Here is a 12,459-nt window from a genome sequence, read left to right on the forward strand (position 1 = left end):
TTTATATCTTATGAATAATTTCTTTTATACAGTTTCTGAATATGTGGAGCATAACATAAACAATTAGTTTTAATTATTCTGTTACCTGTGTGTTTGTTTAAATTTTTTGTATTTGTTTTTTTTATATGACGACCTTCATGTCCATTTGTTTTGGACTTATGAAATGAAATGTATGTATGTATGTATGTATGCAAAGGTCCCACCATGCTTAAGCACCATACTATGCACATATATTGGGGACAATGAATTAATGTCCCATGCATTATAGACATTGACACTAGCTGGAGATGAGTGGCAAGCTTTCTGTCCCTGATGCCAACTCCTTGAGGAAAAACACATGCTACCTATCAAACAGGGGGCCAAGCAGATATGCCAGTGTTTTTTCGATGTGATGATAAAGAGCAGAAATCAAACCACACTTATCCAGCCCAATAGCTTTACTGAGCAGAGGTCACACAAAAATCCTATATGCAACATACTATTTACCTTCAGACTGAATTAACAACAATGAGTCCAGCTAATAATGACTCTACTTTCCATGTAACGTACTATTTACCTTCAGACTGAATTAACAACAATGAGTCCAGCTAATAATGACTCTACTTTCCATGTGAGGGCATCACAGATGACTCTACACTCTTCTTGTGCTCAAATGGAGAAATCATACATTCTTTCACTTTTTGGTATAATGATCCAGGCTGCATTGCTAATGATCCGTTGAATGTTAGTGGTTAATGCTACCGATTATGTATACAATATTAATAACAACATAAAGATGAAACATAATATTAAATTACCAAATCAGGATATCTTCTCTCTGGACAAAACAATGTTCTGAACATAAACAAGCAATAGGGCACAATGCATGTATGCCGCCCATGCACACGCGTGCGTGCGCACACACACACAAATCAACCATTTACCTTTCAACAACAGGTTGTGTTTCATATTTTTCTTCATGTGCTGGTGGAGGGCTTGGGCTTGTTGGGAAGGTCTTCGACTGGCTGGCAGAGGACTGAAAAATATACACGTAAGTCAGGGGTTGCCAAATTTTCTTCAGTAATGGATAACTAGGAGAAGAATACAATTTATAGCAGGCACCACATGAATCTACCAAAAATAAGGATGTAAACTGAAATAGACTACGAATAGTGATATAACCCATGTTATCACAGTTCCCAAAACATCGTTTTGCATGCAGGCACAACTAATTTTCTTATAAAATGTCACTATGATTTAGATGTAAACAACTCAATTGATGTGATGCTACAAAACAATTTAAAAAGACGGAACTCCTAGGCACTGAACAGGAATTTGGTTCACAGACAGGAAATCATCATGTACTTTGCACATATCAGCTAACATGGAAACTGTAAATATTTCAGAATCCTCTTGGGTACCCAAACTCTTCGAAGGATATAAAGCTGCCTGTGGTCATAAAGTTGGTGATACCCAAAGTTAGGGACTCAACTTAATTTGTAATGTAACAAATTTTGAAGGTTTCCTGACTACTAAAATTAATAATTTCATTACATGGTGGCCCCAAATTTCCTACAAATTAAGCAGCTGATAAATATGTAACACACAAGGATGTCAACTGGCATGACTTTGTGTACAATAGACTGCATCACTGTCCTAGTCATCAAAAAAACTGGTATACAGAGATCCTGCTTTCATGTTTTGTGGTTTAAAATACAGAATGTAAGGCATAGACACAAAAAGTAATGATTCAATTTTATGATTCATGTGACCAACTTTCTTTTACAAATCTGCCAACATGTTAAAAATTACATTCTGAGTAGGAATTTCAGATATTGGACACAACTTCTAGTATCATATTTGTTTCTTTTCCACAAGTGAACATTATATGTGGAACCAAGAGACATGAGAGCTTGATAGTCCAGTTTATAACCATTCTTCCATGACTCATGGACTTCATTATATACACCAAAGAAATTTTACGTCTAGAAAACTAAATATTTTGTCTATGCAACTGAATATACCAATACAACAGATCCTTATGACTAAGTAAATCACCTAACTATACAACTTACAGACTAATCCTATGAAATAGTTCATTAAGGACACAAATTTTGTACCACTACTTACATAACACTACATACTAAGCAAACCTATTACAATATGATCAATCATTCACTTTTTACGAAGATGAAATATCCTCAAAACACTAAATTTGTTCTGCAAATGTCTTGATGCAAATCATGCAGGCAATATATAAAACAGTAAATGATATGTATGTACCTAACAGAAATCTCAAACTATAACATAACATCTAAGTCTGTGATGATGGTATATAAATATAATTACTGTGTTTCTGGACATTATCCATCATCCTGTTTTTATTTAAAACACAATGTTTCTTTAAAAACTTCAAGCTGGTAGGTAGGACTTAGCTTCGTTTGTAAAGAGAAGAAAGTGGAAGGAGCTAAGATTATTCTGCACAATTTGGACTCAGATTACAAACATTTTTGTCATTAATGTGAAAATTCCCAATAGTTATTTTGAACTCACAGAATATATATGTAATGCACACCAAAAGAGTTTAGAAATTAGTGGCACAATATGTCTATTCCACTATTTTACAGATCATTAATTAGTTCCACTCTCCTCTGTTATCGTTTAATATTACATTGTGTCCTGAATGTACAAGGGTTGTAAAATTAAATCTGCTATCAATATTGGTATTGAATTTGGCAGGTTACAGGTGAATACGGGGCTTGTGCATGACACACTAGTAGTCTACCATGAGCTGTGACACAGAATGGGTACATTAGAGCAAATGGGAAGAGTGCCCAGGTGAAATGCAAGTAATCTGTTCAGACAGGATCAACAAGAACCACTGATTCTGGTATTCAAGGAACCTTATATCAAGACACAGCACTATGGAACACTCTGGGACTTTTATACTGCAATTAAGAGAAAGCAACCCAGACTGCTCACAAAGGATGTCAATATTCTAAAGAATGCCCATCCTCATAAACAAAGTCCTACATTTATTGTAGTGGGGAATAAATTTCTGTATGCCTGTGTCAAATAATTCTGCTGCCTGTGAGCTCCACCACGTTTTGACACCTTCCAATAACTCCTTATTATTGTTGAAGTGCCGTGATTCAAACCAGTTCTTGAGGTAGGTAAACAGGTGGTTGTCAATCACAGTGACATCAGGGCTGTAAGGATGGTGGTCAGACAACTCCCAGCTGAAATGTTCCAGCAGTGCTTGAGTGAGAGCAGCTGTATGTGGACACGCATTGTTATGAAGGAGCACTACACCAGATGTCAGCATTCCACACATTTGTTCTGAATGGCCCTACACAGTTTTTAGTGTTTCACAATACACTTCTGATGCAATTGTGGTCCCTTGTTGCAGGAATTCCACCATCAGCACTCCTTTCCTGCCCCAGAAAAAACTGCCATCAGCTTTCTGGCATGCAGACACCATTTAAGTTTTTTCGGCTTGCATGGTGAATGTGTGTGCATCCACTGCTTTGACCGCGCTTTGGTTTCAACATTCACAAATGAAACCCACGTTTCATTACCTGTTACTTGTACAATGTGACTGAGAAATTCATCACCATCTTTGTGGTATCACTAAAAAAGTTAAAGCCAAAGACATTCTCTGCGTTTTTGTGTGCACCTTCTAGCATTTTCAGAACTCATCTTGTGCAAAATTTGTGATAGCCCAGACTGTGATAATCTAGTAGAGGACAGTGTGTGAAATTTGTGGAAATTCACACAAAAGTTCTGAAATTGTCTTTCACAATTTTTTGCTCAACATTTTGAACAAGATCATCACTCACTATAGATGGCCAACTGCTTCTCTCTTCAACGTGAACATATGTTCACCCACCCATCTTTCAACATTCTACACCAGTGTCTTAGAGTTCCTTCAGTCATTACATTTTGGCCATACATTGCTGTGCATAACTGACGATGGATTTCCACAGCACTTGTTTTTAGCATGAAGAAAGTGGATAACAGCGCGCATTTCGCAGCAGACAGGATTATCAATCACAGGACACATCACAAGTCACTCTATGGGTACAAAAACAAACACTAGGTGACCAGTTATGTGGTGGTGTACAAGGCAATGAGCCATGTGCTGCTACCTCGCATGCACGAGTTCTCCCCTGCTCCTACATTAGTTGCCTAAAATAAATGGAGGTTACTCTACAAGTACCCTTGTACACACTTTTACATCCTTAATTGTGTTTGTGTATGTGAGAGAGATTGGGGGGTGGGGGTGCATGTTACACTTCCTTGCATTTGGATAGCAGAGGCCTCAGGGAAAACATTGAAACAACACAGCATTTAGCAAGATACTGTTTTAATGTAAAGGATAAGGATGAAGGAGGGGGAGAGGAATGGCAATAGGTAAGACAAATAAAAGAGATGATAAAGGAATGCAACAGAAAGAAGAATGGAGATAAAGGTATGAAAGGAACAAAGGGAACATTGGGCGAAGATTTAAAGAAACTGTTTTCCCTAGTGATTAAACCTGTGCGTGGACTAAAAAGTTATGACCAGATGATAAAATTTTAGTTATTAAATGTTACTTTATATAACACACAAAGGGTTGAAATTTCAAAGGGCATTAGGCCAGTAAATATATAAACAGTACTCTATTTTTTCTAGTATTTGTCTCAGGTCTGCAATTACCTTTCTATCTCTATCACGCACTGCAACTGCCACATCTGTCTTTTTCATAACCACTACTCTAAAATATTACTGTGTCTGATGGAAGACTGCAATATACTGCATGCATTCATAGATCTGCTATTGACACTTCAGCAAGAATACCCAAATAATGTTACTGTAACAGAAAATGAAACTACACTCACAAACAACTGCTAACATAAGTAAAATGCAGTATGAATTGATACAATTCCCAATTTCTTATGAAAAAATATAAGTAATGTGGTTTCAAATGTAGACAGGTTTACATGTGTACAGGAATGTCAAGAAGTTGCCTTATGTATCAAGTTTTTTATTTTATCACATGTAATAGCTCTCTGAAACTACATGCAAATAAATGTTTACATAGCTTGAATCTGAAGAAGTAATTTCTGCAGAGGGACTAACAATATAATACAGGTATCCCTGTTATCTGTGAGTAATAGTATGCTGGAAATAGCCTCATAAAGCAAAATCATAGAGAGCAAGTCAACTGTAACATGGTATTCCAAAATCATGAGCCAAAAATTTAACAATTCCTTACCTCAAAATTTTTTTAATATTAGTAGTATTCATTCTACAATTTTCAAAAAATTAATCACACAATCAAGAGGTTCCTGCTGAGGGTGAAGACATAAGAGCAAAATTAGGCTCTGTAAGCCCCTTTTACAAGTTGATGACTCTTGAGTCAGTGGGCTGGCAGTGCTCAACCCTGTTGAAGAACTGATGCAAAGTGAGGTACCATGCACCTTTCACCTTCTCGTGGTGCAGTTCCTTGTAACAAGCCAAAAAATTCTCAATCCCTCTGACAGCTTAGTTCAGCCAAATGCTTTGTCTCTGGGTGTGTAAGGGGCTCTGCCCCATGACATTATTCATTTTCACTGCTCATGTCTTCTCCTTTTGCTGTTCTCTGTGGAACTGAAGAGACTCTTCTACACTGGTCTCACCACCTCCTCAGCGCCAACAGACTGGCTATGTCCATGACAACATGCCTAGCAATGTTATGGTCAATTTGCAAATTCCCATGGCATTGACTATACCAACTGTGTTATAATCACCCTCTTACTCACATCTAATTTCTTCTCAATAGTAACAAATTTCCTTTGCCTCTTGCAATCAGCAGTGCTCCTGTCACTGCTCCCATGTTTGATCATGATGATCAGCTTCATGTTATGAACAGGACAAAATTAACCCCTTAGAGCCCAGTGGCTTTATAAGTACCACCTGCTTTATCATGATTACAACTCTGCATTCTGTCCCTGCAGAGTGTACTTACATGCTCTGAAAGGTTCTCATAACAGAGATTTTTTTCCTTAGACAGCATTATTGGGTGATTTTTCTAGTGTAGTGGAGCTGCAATGTATTTCCTGTTATGTAATAACTAAATTTATATATATTATGTGGACCAAATTCAGTCTTTATGAGGTCAAGGAGATAAAATACAATGTTAATTGAGTTGCAGAGAGACCAAGTGCTGCTGATATCAGCTATTAACCTTTAAACACCAGGCTTTTCAATGTTACTTGAGTTGCAGCATGGCTTGCAACTGCAGAGAGACTAAGTGCTGCTGATATCATCTATATTAACCTTTAAACACCAGACTTTTGAAATGGTGCTAGCTTGAGCTGACTGGAGTTTATTTAAATGCCCATTGTTGTTCTGTGTTTAAATGTCTCTTCATGTTAGGGTGCTTGCACTGTATTTGAAAAAGCTGTATCTAATACAATTTTTATGATAAATGAATGGAATTAACTTTGTTTTTATCAACAAAGAACACAGTGTCACATATTATAACGTAAGATTTGAAAATATGTAGATGAAATGTTATAAAATACTTTAAACTTTTTTTATGTGTATTGTAGAAATAGTTTCCCACTTCTTCACACAGTAGTTCTGCATTATAAAACCACTCCTGCTTGTAACATTTGAAATATTTTCACATTCTCTGGTGCCATAAAACACCTGGAAGCAACAGAGTCATTTGGTTCTCTGCTGGCAAGTTTCACGTCTTTGTTACACCCTTCAGATATCCCAGTCTTTTGACTAAAGGACATAAAAGTGAAAACATGTCCTTTCAAGTAAGGTTGGAGGGAATATCTATTGTTTCCTAAGTCAGTACCAAGCCCTGCCATTGCAGCTGCACGGGAATATTGCCCTTTCTATGGTTGCAACCAAATGCTTGCATCACAGCTGAGATACAGCGTGCATTCAGTTTCTGTGAGTTCACAGTGAATTTAAATATCGTAGTTTCCTTTTATCATACAATGGTAATGAAACGTTGTTTGGAAGATGATGAAATTGAAAGGTAGTTGAAATGCAAGATATGTGGCATGGGACTGTCTTTTCTATGGTGCTTCAAGGAATATTACACAAAGGAGAGATTCAGTTACATGACACGGAGGTTGAAGCTTGTATATAAGTCTAGCAGATAACAACAACAAAAAATGTATGTATACTAAATTTTACTATATTTAAAAATAAATATTTAGGACCGTGCATATGCTTCTACTAGTGGAGTGTGTGCACACTTCTGTTAGAATAGTTTAAATGTCTGGCTGAACAAATTGGTATACTTCAGCCACTTCAACCATACTCATCACTGTACCGATCGATGCACTTTGGACATTAAAGGTTAATGACAAGCTGCAAGGAACTGATCTTTTTTTGATATATATGGGCATCATGTCTTTGGAATTACTACATGCATCATGGACCTGATTTTTTGTAAATGAAACTGTACTGCAGTGAACCCACATAAAGTAAGATCACAGATAACAAGGAATTCGAGTATCAAACAATACATTTAAAATTAAGTAACTAAGTTTCATTAGAAAACTTGGATTTTAGAAGATTATCATTCTATTATTTCTACCTACCAGACCATCTATAAATAAGGAATTGGTAGTTATCTTCTCTGTGACTATCACATTTACACATCTCACTACAGGAACATAAATAAATGTTTATTCTATTATCTGACTAATATTAATTCTCTTGCTAATTAAAACAACACATTGTTTTTAATTTTCCAGCACCCTATGAAATGGACAACAATCTACAGTACACTTTACTGCAACAGAGGTATTGTACCTAGACTATAATAGCCTACTATATCATTTATTACTGCCTACTATAACATTCAAAACTTACTCTTTTCTGCTTTCTTATACTGGCAGTAAATTTTCCGCAACAGACCAAATACTTTGTCCTTAAGTAAAGCAAATGACAGAGAGAGACTATGTAGCATTTTCGCATTTCAGAAATTGAGCAAAAGTTCAGGAAAGCTCCATGATGCAAAATACTTACCTATACAATAATAATCTTTTTTACTTAATGGCTTAAAAACTATTTACACTGTGAGCACCAGTTTCTGTCCTAATTAGGTGGTCCTTTCTATGATATCATAATAGCGCATGTTTCGCCTGTATATATGCAATCAGAAGAACAAGGAAATCTGAGGATTTAGAAGGGCAGTGGTTCTACTATACAGTCACAGAAAACAGGAAAAACATACATGGGTTAAGATGTATAGTATCTGACGAGAAAAACAAATACAAAATTCTGTAGAGTAAAATCTTAGAAATTTTGGTTATACAGGGAAAGGGGTTCGATATAATGGACAGAACATATTATTTTATAGTTGTGATCCAAAAATATATAACATTGTAAGGTAAAAATACCTTATGTTTCAAGTAATTAGGATGTTCCTGCCATATTATTAATTAAAACATAATTCTTTTTCACAGAAAAAATATGCACTTAGAACAACAGTCTGTGATTATTTACAAATTCACAAATTGGTGACCATCAAAGAAAACTCCTAAACTGTATTCAGGACACTTAACAAGTTTAACTGTTATTTGTAAGTGTAAATGCCTTCTCACACACAATATTTCATACTCTGATCTTATCTGAAAAACCATCATGTTCACAAAATAAGTTTGTGTTCCTATAAACACATAACAGCTGAATTAACTAATATACGTGGTTTCTAAATATTTCTGGGTAAAAGAAAATATGAAGTGAACACACCATACAGTAATAATGGAGTACTGTCAAAAACAACATACCTTGGTTAGACCTCCTGGAACAGGAATGACCAAGTGTGCCTTCTGTAGGCACAAAGATTCCAAGAGTTCAATGCCTGGAAGACAAGGCAGAGAGTAAGAATGTACTCTTTTCATTCATCATTCCTGATGTCACTGACAATACATTATTTTAAACCCCTGACAGCAAAAGTTCAAATCTGCACATGGTACAATTTATAGAATGTTTAAAGATAAAACAAGAAAAGACACAAAATTAACTTTTATATAATTCTGATTGCACTTTTTTTGTGGCTGTGAAGACTGGTTCACAACACAAAAGAAATAAAAGGGACAAAGGCTACCAAAGTGTATTTTCTATTCAAAGGGAAAGGCTGTACAAACTGATTCTAAAGGGTTCTTACAATGGTGCAGACATTCACTGCACAGAGGTACTGCTGCAAGGAAAAATGCTACATAGATATTTTATGTCTGGTCTGCATAAATATATTTCTGCATCACGTAAATATTTCCAAGCCTCAGGTTATGTCCTCAACTGACTTTCATTTTTACTGCAAATCATCTCAATGCGACAAATACTCATAACTGTCATCTACAACAAATGGTACATGAAACTGCAATGCTGAATTCATGTAAGACACATAAAACATGAAATGAGTCATACCTTCTTGCCTATTTCCACTGTATTTATTTTCCCAAGCATCAAACATCATATTGTAGTATCGTGGAGCCTCAAAGAACTCGTGATACATGTGTGTGGCGGTTGTCGGAAAGATCTTCAAGAATCTAAACATACAAAATTACACAAATGCAAACTGTACATGAAATATTATGTGCTACATCGAATGCAACATTAAAGCAATCTTATAACCATATCAGCTCATTAACTATAAATCTTAGGACACACAACAGCATTCTAAGTCTTCTGCTAAGTGCAGAGCCAATCCTTACTCTAAGATGTGGTGTGAAATTGGTACTCTGTCAGCATTTCTGTAGTCCCTTGCTCCAAAAAGTATTCTATCATCTCTTCCATTTTTTGATTTGTAAACACCACACTCATATGGAACCTCTAAAGTGAGAGGTTGGTGTTCTAACAGACAGATTACTGGTCAATCAATAATTAAATCTGTCAATAAATGGTGAATATCAATTAGGAAGTTAAAAAACAGGGTGACAGATGGTGGTGGGTGATTGGGGCAATGGTGAAAATATAAGAAAGCTTAACTCTACTATGTAACAGAACACATTAAAAGCAGCAACTTTTAATGTACCATGCGAAGAAAACTGCTTACAAACAAACAAACAAACATAAAACTGTGTGAAAACATAGTCCAAAGTGACTGTATCCCATAGAAAGATGAGTCAAAACTAATAAAAAGGCAGCAGTTTATCTGCGCTGAAACTGTCATCCACAATTTATTTGCAGAAATTTCAAATTATTTCATTCATGAGTTCTAAGAGATGAGATAGGAAACATGTGAATCCAACAACCGGATCAATTTAAATACCAGACATGCTGAGGACAAAAAGGTGAATAAATAATAATAATTACACTCTTTATGGGTAAATAATATTCTGTAATATGTATGGCACTTCACGAATTAAAAAGAAAGACATTTTGAAAACTGACACTTCCACATTGTCTTCACTGGACTACATGCCTCTCTTAACACTTGCATTTTATTTCAAAGTCTGTAACTCTCTCCTGACCCTATTCAGATCAGAACCAAATATTACATGTGTGCATGCTCAGGATAGTAACAAATCTTTTATATACATGGTTTCAGTAAGAACAAATAGACTGTATTACTGCCTCACAATGACACACTGGTGAACTCCAATACTAAACAAGACACAACTTTGAAACACTTTCCTTCTCAACAGAGGAAGAATTTGTCAAAATCTCACAACTAGTACAACTTCAAGTGCACATAAACCATAATGTACAGACCCAACACAAGCCACCCATATGCATTAGTCCATGAAAATGAGTCAGCCAAAATGCAGGCATAGAGTTGCAGTACAAATTCCAGAGTGTTAAGATGTATACTGTTGATTTCTGTGACAGAACATACTCGACTGCAACAAATCTTTTTCCAGACGTTTACTGAATAATAAGAAATCAATCACCACAGCATCATATCCTGGCTGCCTTCCATAATAAGCCCAGTACCGATGGACATCAACTCACATGTACCTCTTCAAAACTCTGCTTTGTCGACTATCATATGTTTAACTGGCCACAGCAGTTCTCAACACTGCAGTTAACCACAGCTGTATGACACTCCACTGACTGAGAATCATAAGTCTTAATGGGAAACTATGTTGAAAAGATGTATTAGGGGTAGCAAGAATAGAGAATTATGAAAGTGATTAGATGACCAACTAAAATTAATTTGCCAATCAAAGAAAACAAAAACCAAGAAACTGAAGAAAATGTTAAAGAGATAAATATGCTTAATACTATAAAACATGCAACAGGCTGGATACTGAAACAGTAAATAAATTCTTAACAGCCAAATAATTATGTACATATGTCCATGAACACAAAAAGAGAAGTCTTAAAAGGAAAAATTTGGTAAGGTAAAATATATGTGAAACAGGTGAGATACAAACCAGTGTTCTCTCAATTTGTGGCCATCTCCTCACCAAGGATATTCACTGCGAACAAAATATTGGATTTCATCTTTCATCTACGTCTGTAGGCTAAGTACTTAATACACCACCACAGCTCAGCACTGAAATTATTATTATGCACTATATGGTATGTGTGTGTATGTTACTCCTTGCCTGAAGTAACTTAGTCTTTCACATTCATGTTTAATAAGAAGTTTAAAAAGAACCCTGGGAAGTCTCGTTTCGGATTTATGAAAGCCAGTCATGGTAGAGTGTTCAGTTTGTTACCCTGTGGGATTTAATGGTTTAGAAATGCTCCAAACTGCAAAAATTCCTTTGGGGGTGGGGAAGGAATATATGCATTAACATGTTTCTTGCTTCCACAGCATTTCTACTCTTTCAGTGGGTATGATAGAATGTTTCACCACGGTCCAATAACATGATCGGCATGATATTCTGACATTAGTCACATATAGTTCTGGGATATGGATAAGCTAGAGGTGCTGAACTGTTACTGCTGTCCAGATGGCAGCAGTATGCAACACACACAGCACAATACTTGCCATGTGTCCAACTTTTCTCCACTGCATGTGCTTCAAAGGAAATGGTGCTGAGTAGTTTCAGGCATGTAAACAAGGATGTTCTCTTTTTTTCTTATTTTAATAGATCAAGAATCTTGGTAATATCATGCACATACAATATAATGTTAGTTTACAACAGAATTACAAAAATATCTTAAATAATGAAGATTTTGCATTGTGAAGTATTTAAGAGTTACTCAACTGGGGGGACTACCCAGGGTAGGTTAAACCATGGCCGATAGAACTCCCCAGGCAAGTGGTTAATGCTGCACAATCTACACATTATGTGTTAAGACACCATCAATATCTTAACTTCATGACAACTTCCAGCATAACAAGAACTTATGTCATCTGTAATAACTATTTCTGACTTAAGTAAGAGTTGAGTACACATATTTTACAAAATTTCAATAGCCTCTGTGTTCATTTATTGCACATTTATAAATGTACTGTCGCAAAAATTTTGTTCCTAGTATATCAGTCAGATTAAATTTCCAGGCTGGCTCTAATATGACAGTATTGTA

General features: G+C 35.9%; 1 protein-coding gene across 6 annotated transcripts in view; it reads right to left on the reverse strand.

The window, feature by feature from the left end:
* LOC111864263 (tubulin polyglutamylase TTLL4) overlaps window positions 1-12,459 on the reverse strand; it is a 46,207-nt gene that overhangs the window by 3,679 nt on the left and 30,069 nt on the right. For 5 of the 6 annotated variants that reach the window (XM_023851382.2, XM_023851383.2, XM_023851381.2 and 2 more), the window contains 3 exons: window positions 9,403-9,524; window positions 8,763-8,836; window positions 924-1,015 (listed from right to left, as the gene is read on the reverse strand). In XM_023851382.2, the coding sequence (XP_023707150.1) occupies window positions 924-1,015; window positions 8,763-8,836; window positions 9,403-9,524 (288 nt within the window). Of the gene's footprint in view, window positions 1-923; window positions 1,016-8,762; window positions 8,837-9,402; window positions 9,525-11,354; window positions 11,400-12,459 lie in introns of those variants that run through there. The other variant, XM_023851384.2, reaches the window with a different exon arrangement.

The sequence above is a fragment of the Cryptotermes secundus genome, unplaced genomic scaffold (assembly GCF_002891405.2).
Source record: "Cryptotermes secundus unplaced genomic scaffold, Csec_1.0 scaffold33, whole genome shotgun sequence".
Classification (NCBI taxonomy): Eukaryota; Metazoa; Arthropoda; class Insecta; order Blattodea; family Kalotermitidae; genus Cryptotermes; species Cryptotermes secundus.